Consider the following 14,065-nt stretch of genomic DNA (forward strand, 5'->3'; position numbering starts at 1 on the left):
GCCAAAGGTCACCAAGTCCCAACCTGAGTTTTACCGTCTGTCCCATTGTACAGCTGGGGCCACTGGAAGGTGGAAGAACTTGCCCAAGCTGACACAGCAACCCTCCCGACCCTGGACTCTCTTGTCTCTCAGGGCCTTCCCCTTGGGGACAAGGGAATCCAAGGTCATCAGGGAGACACAATCCATCTTTCCAGCCCTCCCTTCTGCTCTGGGGAGCCAAGAGAAAGGGCCTCTCCCGGCCCTCAGGGTTGTCACAAGCCAGCAGAGAGGCCTGAACACAACTAGGTAGGGCCTGGAGGGAAATAAATTCCTGGCAGAAGGAACAGCACAGGGGCTTCCCTGGTGGCGTGGTGGTTAAGAATCCACCTGCCAATGCAGGGGACACAGGTTCGAGCCCTGGTCCAGGAAGATCCCACATGCCATGGAGCAACTAAGCCCGTGCGCCACAACTACTGAGCCTGCGCTCTAGAGCCCGCGAGCCAGAACTACTGAGCCTGCATGCCACAACTACTGAAGCCTGCGCGCCTAGAGCCCGTGCTCCGCAACAAGAGAAGCCACTGCAATGAGAAGCCCGCGCACAGCAACGAACAGTAGCTGCCACTCGCTGTAACTAGAGAACGCCAGCGCACAGCAATGAAGACCCAACGCAGCCAAATAATTAATTTAAAAAAAAAAAAAGAAGCAGCAGCAACAGCACAGGCAAAGGCCTGGGCAGGTGACCCATGTCCCAGATGGCGGCGCAGACCCTTCTCCAGACAGCGGGAAGCTCTGCTGAAAATAAAGACCAGCCCGGCCTAGAAGCTTCCTGGGCTCAGCACCCACAACCCCACAGTCTTTGTCTGGTTGAGGAGAGCTTTCTGGGCAGACTGGCTGCCCCACCCCTGGTCTCGGCAGGGCCGGCTTTCCCGGCACGAGGACATCCTGTGGTGGGGGTGTGGGGAAGCCCTCTGTCAGCTCACGTGTGCTGAGCCCACAGGTCTGGGACAATGGAGCCGCTGGCAGGGAGCCAGGGCAGGGGGCAGGGCCGCGGAGGGCCGAGTGGGAGGAGTCAGAGCCCCTGGCTCACCTGGAGAAGCTGGGGCTGAGCCTCACTCCCTCCTCTGCAAGATGGGTGATGCGCCCCTCCTCACAGAGCCGGCAGGAGGTCATCAAGGAGACAGGGATTGGGCAGCATCCCTAAGGCGCCACCCACCTCTCATGGTGCTGGTTGGAGGCCTTCTCCCGGGGGCCTGCCGAGGAGGCCAGCACCCAAAGCTTGAAACGACTCCCGCTGAGGGTTCTGCGCCCCTTCAGGCAGCCCCCGGACCACCTGCACTCCGAACCCACGGAGCTGCTGAGAAGGTGGCCCTGGAGCAGAAGCGGGTGAGGTCTGCGCTGGGGGAGCCCTGAGCCCCCAGACTGTGGCCTTAGAGCACATGTCCAGCCCGCCCCACCTCAGCCTGGGCTGAACCAGGTCTATTTTTACAAAGTCCGGATCTGGCCAACTTGTTATTTGGAAGAGACTCGCCATCCCCCACATCCCGTGGGCAGGGAGGGTGCTCGGGCGGGCGTGGGGTGGGTGGGGTCAGGCTCTGCCCAAGCAGCCTCCCTGCCCACGGGATGGGGAGGATGGAGGCCCAGGCCGGCAGGCTGGTGGGGAGGACCCAGAACAGCCGGCGCCATCGGTACCTGGAAGCCCACCAGACTCAGAGCCCCTACGGGAAGAATGGGAACTACTCCTCCTTCAGACTCTGCTCAGAATATAAACCCTAGGTTGGCCACTGAGGCCTCAGGGAGGGAGATTCTTGGGCCTCCCTTCTAACAGGAGGGTCCTGCGGGGAGAGCCACGGGGGCTGCCCAGCTCTGCCTTCAGAACCTGAGTCTCTGTCGAAGTGGGAGGATATTGCAAGGCTGGCCAAAGTGAGGAGGGAGCAAGGCCAGGAGACTTGGTCCCAAAGCAAAGGCGCCGTCTGGTTTCAGTCTGAGCTGGCTCTTCCTCTGTCCCCACTCTCCCCCTGCCCCCGCCCCCCAATCCTGACACTTCCTCATCATGCCACGAACCCCAGCCCTGAGTTGGTCCCGAGGGGAAACAGCAGGGGCAGGCCCAGGCCAAACTCTCAGCCACCCCACGCCCCACCCCCCGACCCTGTCTCCTGGCCCAGCAGCTCCTGGTGCCCACAAATAAGCAGGCACCCCAGCTGTCAGCCCTGGCCCTTTGATCTGGGCAAGCAGCAACACCTGGCTCTGACCTTATCAGGGAAGAGCCAGGTGCATGGGGCCGAGGCCAATTAGGTGACTTGCCTGGTAGCCCATTGGGTCACATCCTGGTCTAGCCCACCTGGCTTTTTGGCTCAGTTGGCCAGAGAGGCAAGGACATTCTGGGGAGCCATTCTAGCTGTGCCCAGGGTAGGTGGGAGGGTGAGGGCCGCAGAGTAATGACTAGAGGGTCTCGGAGAGTGCTGGAAACTCTCACCGTGGCCCAGAGGCACCCACCCCGAGAACACTCAGACACCTGGGATAAGCCTCACAAATCCGGCGGCCACCTGTGCCCCCATCCCAAGCCAAGAGGAAGTCCCAATGTCAGGCCTGCTACTCTCTCACCATGAGACCTTAAACAAGTCATTTCTCCTCTCTTGACCTCTGTCCTTCCATTTGGAAAGTGAAGCTGACCAAAGGGGGCTTGTAGGAGGAAGACTCAAACAAGATGATGCTGTGGATGATTTATCCCCCTCCTTCCAGGTCGCCAGGGATAAGGAGGACACAGCCTGGGACATAACTGAGGCAGCGCTAGGACCCTCGCAGCCCTCCCAACCTGCTCCCTGGGCGGCTACACTGGCCCTGACCTCCATCAGTGAGAGCTGAATGGAGGAGGCCAGAGCAGGAGGGGGATGAGGCTTGGGTTGGGTCCCCAGTGACTCAGGGGCCACGGAGCAGGGGGATGGGCAGCTAGGCTCCCTCCTGCCCTTCCCTCACCAGCTTGGCAGCCTGATCCCTCCCACACTCCCATCCGGCTTCAACTCTGTCTCTCCAGCTGGAAGTGCTGGTCACTGCACTGCACGGAGCCCAGGAGGCTGGAGGAACCTGTCCCAGGCCCCGGGTCAGGATGACTTGCTCTGACCTAGCCAGGGAGGCCAAGCCAGGGGTGGGGGGGGGTGGGGGGGCGGAGCCAGCAGAGGGGCTTGGGCTCACATCCCGGGTGGAGGTGATGTCTGCAGGGGCAGGGGCCTGGGCGCCCTTAGGAGGAACTAGACGGCACAGCCTTGCCCTATAGTCCCAGCTCGGTTAATTCTCATGTATTCGGGCTGAACCCTGGAGCTTTCATCTCCCCTCTCTGAGCCCCAGAGGCCCCATCTAGGAAATGAGGATGGGCACTGAGCCTAACTGAATGGCTGTGGCTCCAGGAGGCCGTGGAGGCCTGGCACAGTGCTTGGTGGAATGCCACCCAGACAGGTCAGGCAGGTTCCTGGACAGAGCCAGCCTCTCTGCCCCTCCCTCCCAGGAGAGCCCGGGAGGGGACGGGGCTCGCAGAGTGGAATGCAGACCATGCACCTTCGCAGCCACATCTAACTGGGCCTCACGGCCAGATGGACTCCAGGAACAAGGGGAAACAGCAAGGTCAGGGCCGAGTCAGAACCAGCCCTGGGATGAAATACTGGCTCTGAGTCTCTGCCCAGGCCTGAGGGTCCTGCAGAGGGCACAGCCGGCAGGGCCGCAGCCAGTGGAGGGCCAAGAGCTCAGGTCCTACAGGGCTACACAGCAGGCAGGGCAGTCACAAGTTTGACATGGACCCTGGAGGGAGGGGCAGAGGCTGAAATAGCTGCTTACTCACCTGCCATGCTGCCCTGGCCCAGGTGGGCTCGGGCCCTGCCTCCCCACCAGTCCCAAGGCTGGACCCCGGGGGGTGAGGGGCTGAGAACCTCAAGCCCAGGTCTAGTCTGGGACCCAGGTTCTCAGGCTCCTGCCCTGGGCCTGCGAGAGGCTCTTGGGCTGACCAGCTGGAGTTTCCTGTTTGGGCATCTGAGAGCTGACTCCCAGGTTGCCTGCATTCCTGTATCTCAGCCACAGGCCCTCAGGGCAGGTGTTATTTGCTTTGTTTCACAAGAATAGAAGCAGAGGCTCGGGGAAGTGGTGCCTTTTGTGAGAGGCAACGGTGGGATTTGGACACAAAACTCACGCCCTTTCCAGCAAGTCAGGACCAGGGAAGAGACAGGCAGGGAATCCCCACCAGGTATTAGAAAGCAGGAGGGGGGGCCAGGGCGGGAGGGGGACCTCACCTGACTGCAGCAAGCCGGCGCCTCGGTCCTTGACCCCAAAGTGCTGCTGGATGTCCAGAAGGACACCTGGGAGGAGAAGATAGAGGGTGCTTACTGGCGACGCCTGACGCCTGGGGGCCCCCATTCGCACACCCCACCTAGGCGACCCTCAGCCCCAGCCCAGCCCTCTTTCCACCTTGCAGGGCCCAGCCTGGCCCCATCTAGAGAACCCCACCCTGCCGAGTTTAGCCAGGCCACCAGAAACCTTGGAGGCCAAGCTTCTACCCTGAGGTGCTCACACTGGGGACAGGACCACATCCCCTCACTCGGCCAGTGTGGGGTCCAAGGCGCAGACAGGCGAGGCTCCTCCATGGTTACTCGGCCCAGCGGGGCAGCCAAGCCTCCTACCAGCCTGGGCCTCTTGCCCATCTGCAGCTCAGCCCCAGACTAAGTGCTGGGACCCCAGACGTGGACCCTGCTGTCAGGGGAGACCACAAAGCCCACAGCCCGGAGAGTGGGTGGGCAGCCACTGAAAGCCGCAGGAGAAGCCCCCTGGCCGAGGAGAGGGCGGAGAGGGCTCACAGGCAACACACACACCCGCCTACCTGCACGTGTGCACAAACATGTGCTCCCCCAGCTGTCCTCAGGACAATAACCAGGACTCCCAATTTTCTGATGCAGGAGCCCAGAGGCAGAGGGAAGCAGACGGGGCTCTGGGCCTGCTTTCCCGGGGGAAGCGGAGCCCTTGAGGCCATGTCTGCCCTTCTCCCAACTCCCAGCCACCTCTGCGCTCGTTAGGGCTTTTTACATCAAAGGGGGGCGGCAACCAGAACAACTAGAAACGATCGACAGCTGTGGACAGACCCAGCCGTGGTTGTATAGAGGCCAGCAACTGCCCAGCCCCCTCTGACCCCGTGCAGCCCTCAACCAGGGCTCCCGGGTAAGCCCAACCCCCAGCCCCACAGCTCCCAGGGCCCCTGCCTCAGCTTATCTGAGGACAGCAGGAGGCTGGGCCACAGGCCAGAGTCCCCCTGACCACTGCACATCTGCACTGAGAAGAAAGAGGGGAGAAAGGAGACAGGGCCTGTCTCAGGAGCTCCCCATGTAGGGAACAGAGGAAGGGACCAGGACCCTGCCTTCCGGGGACTCCCAGAACCATTCGACACGATGGCGATGACGACGTCGGCATCTTAAATGATGATGGTTCGTATTATTGAGCGTTAAGTGCTTCATTAGTTTAACCCTCACACAACCCTATGAGGCTGGTACTATCATCTCACTGGATAGATGAGGAAACTGAGGCACAGAAGGGTAAGCCACATGTTCAAAGTCACACCACAGGGAAACGGGTGAAAGTGGAATCTCCAAACACAGTACGAGGGTCCCGTCCAGTGGCTGGGGCTGGGGAAGAAGCCACTGTCCCCCCACCCAAGACCCAGGCATGGGGTGCTGAGGGATTTCCTGTTCTAGCAGCCTGACAGCCAAGAGCAGCTGGTCTCCTCCTTGTTAATACCCAGAGTGGATTCACCATAATTACCCATAATGAAGAGGCTGTGTGAGACCCAGCTAATGACTTAATAACCAGGGCGGGCTGGGACTTCACCTTGAAGGCAGAAACCAGGGGCCGGTCCTGGGCCTGCGGATGGCAGGTCCACCAAGTGGGATCTCCGAGGTGCCCCGACCAGGCCTCAGAGGCCCTGAGTTCGACCAGGCTCTGTGGGTGGCATGGCTGGGCCCAACCTTGGGGAGCTACCCACGCTTACCTCCCGGCCTCACAGCCCACTCCCAGTCCTAAGCCAGGGCCTCTGTAGCCTCCTGATCCGATCACATCTCTCTCCTGCAGAATCACCATCACCTGTGGCTCCCCTGCCTTCAGCAGGCCGTGGGGCTGCAGGTTCACCCCCGCCAACCCCACCCTCCAGACTCACTTTTCAGGACACCACCCCGCACCCCATACCCTAGCCACCCCGAACTACTCATGGGCCCCTGACTACACACGCTCCCTCTTCTTACCCTGGTGCAATTTTGTTGGCTGAGCTAATTCTCGCCATACCTTCAAGACTAGTTTAGATGCCTCCTCTTCTGGGAAGTCTTCCCTAATTTCTCCCCCTCCCACCACCCTCCATAAGCTAGTTGCCCCCACTCTCCCCTGTCCATCCTTGTTTTAACACTTGTCACACTAGGATTAGTTTGATCTACAGAGATGACACAGAGGGACACGGATATGAGCTCCTTGGATCCACTGTGGCCGGGAGCAAAGAGCCACTAGCTGCTGGTTCCTGCTAAGTTCCAGGTACTATGTGAGGCTCTACAGAGGGTATTTCTATCCCTGCTACCCAGGCTTATCTATGACTATCATCCCCATTTTACATATGAGGAAACGGAGGCTCCAAGAAATGAAATAACTTGTCATACAGCACATGAGATGTCAGGGGTGAGATTTGAAACTGGGTCTATTATCAAAAACCAAAGCTTGTTTTTCTGCCACACAGCCTCTGCGTGGTTCACTCTCGCCCCCCAGCCCGGGGTCTGGCACACAGCGACTGTTTGTGCCGTGGATGCATAGGTGGATGGGCGGGGGCCTGCCTCACCCCCCACTAGATCATGAGCCCCCTGAGAGCTGGGACCATGGCAAGTCATCTCCGGAACCCAGGACAGAGACCATCACAATTTAGGCATTGGGTAGACGGAAGGATGGACAGAGTCAGGAGATGGTAGGAGGGTAAAACTCCCCCTGGGCCCTGAACTATGGGTCCCCACCCACGGCCCAGAGGAGGGCGTGGATCTGCAGCAACCGCAGGCCCACTTTCTGGGAGGGAGACCATATCAAAGTGGTCATCATAAAGGCGGCATGTGTCCACAGCAAATCAAAACACTCTTGCTTCCTCCCCAAGGCACATCCTAGCCATCTGACTGGACGCACTCCCCCACCCATGACTTTAAGGTCCAGGATTTGCCTCTGCCTCCAGGAAGCCTTCCTTCTTTTTTTTTTTAGATTTTTTTTTTTTTTTTTGATGTGGACCATTTTCAAAGTCTTCATTGAACTTGCTACAACACTGCCTCTGTTCCATACTTTGGGTCCTTGGCCCTGCAGCATGTGGGATCCCAGCTCCCTGACCAGGCATCCAACTCAAACCCCCTGCATTGGAAGGCTAAGTCCCAACCACTGGACCGCCAGGAAAGTCCCAGGAAGCCTTCCCTGACTTCCTCTACTGAATAGAGTTCCTTGTAAGGGGGAGGAATATTTCACCATACCCAGATGGGCATCCAGGGTCCCTGGGAACTCCTGAGCAGTCTAGACCCCAAGGCGCGGGCAGCTTTGGATGTTCCCACCCCTGTACCCCCTGGCAACCCAGTCTTGGGTCCAAGGCCTGAGTTCCAGGCAGAAGGCCAGAGAAACCCTACCAGGGAACAGGGCCTCGTACAGGCCGTAAGACCCTAGGTCAGGCCCTGCCTGAGCCTTTCTCGGTTGATTTCCCTCTTCAAGGCCTGCTAAGGGCCATGGCTGCAGGAGAGTGAGATCCCACTGGCCACTGGCACGGGGAGCGTGTGTCACAGCAGCCCGGACCGTTGTCTCAGATTTTCCTCTGGGCTCCAGGCAGGCTTGGACCCACACCCCGCCTCCCTTCCTCACCACAGCCTTATTTTTAGCCTCTTTCCTGGAGGCTGAGGTTTAGCGGGTCAAAGGACGGGCCTCACGCCCAGGAGCAGAGCCTCCTCCAGCTCAGACCACGCCCACTCCATCAGCCCCAACAGCCCGGAGCAGGCAAGGCGGGGCTCCCACCACACCCGCAGCGCCCCCCTGTCCCACGGCCACAGCTCCCGATCCAGGCCTCTCCAGGCAGTCACCCCAAATCCACAGTCACATCGTCCTCTGCCCACAGGGTCCTCCTCCCTGAGCCAAGAAAACATTCTGGAAAAGCAGGAGCACCTGAATTTTCTTACCCATTGACCCTAATTACACCCCTCTCAAGCCTCCAAGGGGCTCTCCTCTTGTCCAAGGCCAACTGCCCCTCCTGCCTCCCGGGAAGCTGGCCCGGGTCAGCCGCTGCTTGGGCTGTGCTGTCAGCATCTCCCTCACTCCTGTCTCCTGCACATCAGCGCACAAACGTGCTCGCCCCTCTCTCACCCTGGTGGTAAAAACAGTCCGGCCTCATCCCCCTGCCAGCCGCTCTTTCTCTCCCCACTTCACAGCTGAAGGTCTTTTTTTTTTTTTTTTTTTAGTTCCCTGACCAGGGATTGAACCCAGGCCATGTCAGTGAAAGCACCAAGTCCTAACCACTGGACCGCCTGGGAATTCCCACAGCTGAAGTTCTTAAAAGAGTTCTCACCCCTCCCCAACTCGATGTCCTCATCTCCATCCCCCCCTGAAGCCAACTGCCTTCTGGTGGCTCAACCCCACAGGCTCTATCATCTCTCAGCATCCCAGCCACCTGGACCCCGATTCCACGGCTCCATCACCTACCTGGTCCACTCCCCAGACCAGACACCTGGGAGTGGACCATGACACCCCCCCTTGTCTCCCATGAATGAGCCCCAATGATTCTCTCTCTCCTTCTCCAACTGCCTCCTCCCTGGACTCCCTGCCTCCAGCCTCTACTAGCCCATCCAGCATCCCTCCTGCAACCTGATCACACAAGCACTTATCAACTTCCTATTAAGTCCTGGGCTGGGGTTTCAGAGACCACAAGACAATCTCTGGACTCAAGGAGCTAAGGCCGTGGCACAGTGGTTGTCAACTCTGGCTAGGGTCCAGAGTCACCCATGAGGTCTTCAAAATCCATTGGCCCAGGTCCCTGATTCAGTAATACTACCGCTAACAACAACAATAATATGGGTGTTAACGTGTACCGAGTGCTTACTACATGCCAGACACTGTTCTGAGAGTGTAACCAAATTAGGTCATTGAGGGTGGCTGCCCAGTAGAGCTTAGTGGCTCCCTATTGCCACCCAAATTAAGCCCAGACTTCTTCTAGCATTTGAGGCCTCCGTGCTCCAGGTCTGCACAATCACCCTGTCTAGAAGCTAGAGCCAGGAATCTATTAACTCGCTGCCCAGGTGATTGGAAACCACTGGCCTGGCTGGTCTGAAGCCCCTGTGACTCACATATCATGGTCCAGAGGCCTCCAAGCCTTGACTACAGCCATGCCCTCTTCCTGGACTGTTCATCTCCACCTGCTAAGATCCACCTCATCCAGGGCCCAGATCCAAGGTCATGTCTATCAGGGTGCCCCCCCAACTCCCTCCTTTGGGGCTCTCGTTGAGGAGGTGCCTGTAACTTTGAAGGCACCCCCAGAGCTGGATGGAACCTGGCCCGACTCACCCATCTGGTTGGTCACAGATACAGTGATCCCCCATCACTGCTGGTCCTTCAGTAGCCCCTAGAGGAGCCAGGTCCAGAACCCAACCTGCTGACATCACAGAGTCCTCAAAAAGGCCAAGGTGTAAGAAGAAACCCACACTGACCTCAGGACCCCCCAGTTCAGAGCAGCCTCAGATGCAAGGTTGGGACATGATCCTGAGGTCTCTTTCTGCCCTGTCATCCAGGGCAGGCCACCTGGTGCCCACGTTCACTCCCCAAACACAGTCATCATCACCCCGTGTTTACCCTACCTCTCTCAGAGCAACAGGCAGCATAGATGAATTTCCAAGAGCATGGGCTCCAGAGCCAGACCATCGGGGTTCAAATCCTGGCTTCTCCACCTTCCCTGCTTTGTGACCTTAGGCAAGTTACTTAAACTCTCTGTGCCAGTTTCCTCTTCTGTAACAAGGATTAATTTTAAGATCTGCTTTACATGGCTGTTGTGAGGTTTAAATGGGTTGACCCATGTAAAATGCTTAGAACGGTGCCTGGCACATAGTAGGTAGTCAATAAAGGTTACAAACGTTATCATAGGTCATCAAGCTCATCGTGCGGCAGGAGCCCCGGCTGTGACCAGTTCCCAGATGGGAATTCCCACTTCAGCGTTCTTTTCTCCAAAATGGGGGCAGATGGCTGGAAAGACAGAGCCTAGGGATCTGAAGGGATAGGTGATGCCTGCCATTGGCTGGTCCTTCTTGGAGCGACCCTGGTTCCCCTGTGGAGGCCTCAGGGCTGGCTCACTCTGGAAGTCTCACCCCTGCTCCAATGCAGGGCCGCAACTCCCACCCCGGTAATTATAGGGGCCTGAGGGCCTGGCTCTGCTGACCTGGCTCCGAATGGCTAAGGCTGGGAAACCACGGCCTGGCCCCCGCCAGCACCCACCAGCTCCTTCCCGAGCCTAATGGGGATGGGCTGAGGCAGTTCCTCAGCCGGAGACCAGGGCTGTGAAGCACACTCACTTCTACCTGCCCCAGAGCTTCCACAGGGCAAGACCCTCCCCCCATCCCCCAGGGACAAACTGAGTGACCTACAGGAGCATCTGGCCCCTATCCTGAGCCTCAGGTTGCCCACCTGAGAGTGGCCTAGGATCCCTATACATCCCTGCTGGGTCCATTCTAAATCTTAATCGTGTTTGTTCTACAGGTGCTCACCCGCCTACCCCCGTGCATGCCTACAGATCTGGGTCATCTGTCAGGACAGCTTAGTGGTCATCTCTGCAGGGGCCATGAGGATGGGACCCCTGGCCCACAGCCTCAGGGAGGCCTCACCCCTTCCCTAGAAGACTTAAACTCCAGACTTGTCCCCATAAAGAGCACCCCACAGCACCCTTCCCTACCCAGAGCCCTGCCCACAGACCCCACCAGCCGAGGCAAGCAGAGCCACCCCCAGAGCTCAGACAGCCCTCCCTCCCCATCCCCCACCCCCATTCCCACCAAGCCTCTCTGCCCAGAGTGGGCGGGGACAGGCAGCCGGGCCTCTGGCCTGTGGCTCTGGTCTATCATTTGGGGCCAGCTTTCCTGGAACCAGACTCGGCCTTAGCAATTTGGGGGCTTTGCAGGGCCACTCCTTTCCCATCTCAGCCTCCCCGGCCCTGTTCTGGCTCAAGGACTCCCAAGACCAACAGGGGCTGGGGACAAGGTGGTCACACCCTTATCATGACCCGTGGAGGGTGTGGCCTGTGTGGCCACAGACCTGGGATAAGTCCAGGGTATGGGGGGAGAGAGGGTGGGGAGAGATAAGAGACCTCAGAACGGCACGGCTCAAGCCCACGAGCCCTCAGCCGCCTCCCTGTGTGCTGCTCCAGCGGCCCAGGCCACCAGCGACCCCCACTCCCGCTTCTCAGCTGGAAAACTGAGATTCAGAAGGCAAAGGAAACAGAGCCCGGCAGGACCTAGGCCGAGCAGACCCCTAAGCGCCCCGACCTGGCCTGTGCTCCCCACCTCACCCCAAAAAGCACCAGAAAAGAGGTTGCAGCCAGCCCCCTCTCAACATCCACGCCAACCGCCCTCACCTGGGTGCTAGAAACAGTGTGTGGCCAAGTAACACCCTCCCTCCCCAGGCACAGCCCTTTACAGTTTACAAAGCATAATGGTGCTCCTTGCTGCCTGGGACCCCGTTTGCAAGTCCATGCTGGGCAGTGAAGGGACCAGGAAGACCCCACGGAGCTACCAGGCTGTGAGGGTAGACCCCAGCAAGGTCTCTATGGAGTCAGAGAACTGAGGGCAAGGCAGGAGGCTGGGACCCCACCCCTAGCCTCCAAGCTCTGGCTGGTGCATCAGTCCTGCTTCTTTCTTGCTCTAATATAAATGCTTCTGCCCTCCGCCATATCTTACCTAGGGCTCCTTTCACCAACCACTCCCAACTACCAAGAGAGGGCCAGGCCCAGAGCAGACCAGCGTTCTGTTCTGCTTCACCCCACCTCGCAGTGTGATCTGGGACCAGCCCTTGGCCTCCAGTGCCCTACCTGCAGAAGAGACCAGACGAAGCCACCACAGTGCCCTCCTGCATGTACAGGAGCCATTCTGCCCAGCATGGGGCCAGGAAGCCCCATTGTCAGGGCTGCGGACTGGGCAGACAGGGACCACACTGATCTCTGCCCCCCCTTCCTTCTCAGAGACATGAGGCCTCCAGCTCATTGTGTCCTACTCAGGACAAAAGGGCAGCACCGGCCTTTTGTCCCCTACAGGGGCCTGGTCCTTGTCCAGGGTCATTCAAACCTACCAATGCCCCTTCAGCCCAGAAGGATGGGCTTTGGGGACAGGCAGGGCTGGGTCAACTCAATTCTGCCACTCAGTCGGCCAACAAGAGCCAAGCCTGTGCCAGCCCCCCACATATACTGGGGACACAGAGATGACCAGGCTCAGCCCACGTGAGGCTGAAGGGAGACAGCCACCCTATATGGGGGTAGGTGCCGTGATGGAGGTGGACAGAGTGAGGGGGATGTGGGGAAGACTTCCTGGAAGGAGGGCAGAGACACCACTGAGACCCGGCAGCAAAAACTAAGGTTGGCCGCTGCAGCGTCTAGGGAACAGTCCTGGATCGTCCTGGAAAAGGGAGGTACAGGCAGAGCTGAGCTCCAGAAGACAAGAGTCCCTGAGACCAAGTCATGTGCCCCATACTACCCTTGGGAGCAAGACCTTGACCACAGAACAAGAGGAACAAAATCATCTATTGTGGATTCACAGCTCAGAGAGGGTCAGGATCTGCCTCAGGTCACACAGCAATTCTGATAAAGCCAGGAGTAGGAAGCTCAGCCCAGGAGACTGTCAGGGCCCAACCAGGAGCCCAGCCCCAGGGGCCTGGGGATCAAGACAGTGTCCTCTTTGCCTCCTTTGCTCTCATCCCCCTTCTACCCTCAGGATTTCAGGCCCCCACACCCAGGCAGAAACAAAGCCACTTCCTGTCTGGGGAAGGGACGCGGAACTCCACCTCTCTGAGCAGCCTCACTCTCAGACCAGGCTGTACCCTGCAGCCAGCAGCCTTCCGGCCCCATTCACAAAGGGAAAACTAAGGCACAGGCTGGGCCAGTCACTGGCCCTGAGTCCCAAATCAAGGCAGTGAGTTTCAAAGCACTTCTCTGACAGGTCAACGGCGCAGCAGAAATGCTGTTAGAACCAGTCAGAAAGTGGCCAAGGAGGAAAAGGAGCAAGGAAATGGGCTGCCGGTGGTTAGTCACTGGGGCACAGGCATTCCAGGCCAGCCCAGCGGTGCACCTGGACGCTGACCCACCAGACAGGCATTCTGGAATGTGGCCCTGGGACACCCCGCCCTACAGACCGTGCGTAGTGCTGACTTGGTGGTGGCGATGGCAGGGCCACTCAAGGGGACAAAGCCACCTGAGAGGGCACAGCGGGAGTGGTGTTGATATCCTTATCCACGAAGATAGACACGGAGCCTGGGGACTGACCTGGCTTCTACACACTCAGGCGACTCTGTAAAAGGCCCTGAGCCTCTGTTTCCCCAACTGTCAGCTCTGGACAGCTTCAGCCAAGCAGACAGAAAAAGAGCTAAAAGCCGGTGCCTGGCAGCCCCTCCTGCGCAGAGCCCAGGTGTTTGGGGAAGCCCCTCAGTCCCTGCCAGGCCTGTGTTCCAGGCTGGTTCCCTGTACTCCCCTCTCCTTCTGGGTTTGTGTTAGTGAGTGGTTGCCATGGATACCGGTCTCAGCTTCTTTGGCAGAAAAGGACTCCCCCAGGGCAGGGCTCTGCTTCTCCTCACCAGCCCCTGCTCCGCCCAATTTCAAGTGCCTGGTCTGCCAGGGGGCTGGATCAAAGGGAAAGAAACTATGTCTCACGAAGAGAACAGGTGTCCCGGAGAAGTTGGGGGAGGATCTCAGCTTTCAAATAGTTATTCACCAAACGTGAGCTCCCTCTTGCTGGGCCTGGTTCCAGGAGCAGAATGCTGGCACCTACACCCTCAGCTCTGCTTCCACTTTACAGATGCAAGAATGGGAGCCCAGGAGCACAGGCAGCTC

The 14,065-nt window shown here is 58.8% G+C and overlaps 1 protein-coding gene across 13 annotated transcripts in view; it reads right to left on the reverse strand.

Moving 5' to 3' along the window:
- Positions 1-14,065, reverse strand: part of LOC116746229 (protein spinster homolog 2) — a 90,083-nt gene that overhangs the window by 16,753 nt on the left and 59,265 nt on the right. For all 13 annotated transcript variants that reach the window (XR_004347647.1, XR_004347650.1, XR_004347649.1 and 10 more), the window contains one exon: positions 4,254-4,319. Coding sequence is in view for 9 of the 13 variants with exons in the window: in XM_032617527.1 (XP_032473418.1) it covers positions 4,254-4,319 (66 nt within the window). In the remaining 4 variants the exon portion in view is untranslated. The remainder of the gene's footprint in view (positions 1-4,253; positions 4,320-14,065) is intronic.

This window comes from Phocoena sinus, chromosome 20 (assembly GCF_008692025.1).
Source record: "Phocoena sinus isolate mPhoSin1 chromosome 20, mPhoSin1.pri, whole genome shotgun sequence".
Taxonomy (NCBI): Eukaryota; Metazoa; Chordata; class Mammalia; order Artiodactyla; family Phocoenidae; genus Phocoena; species Phocoena sinus.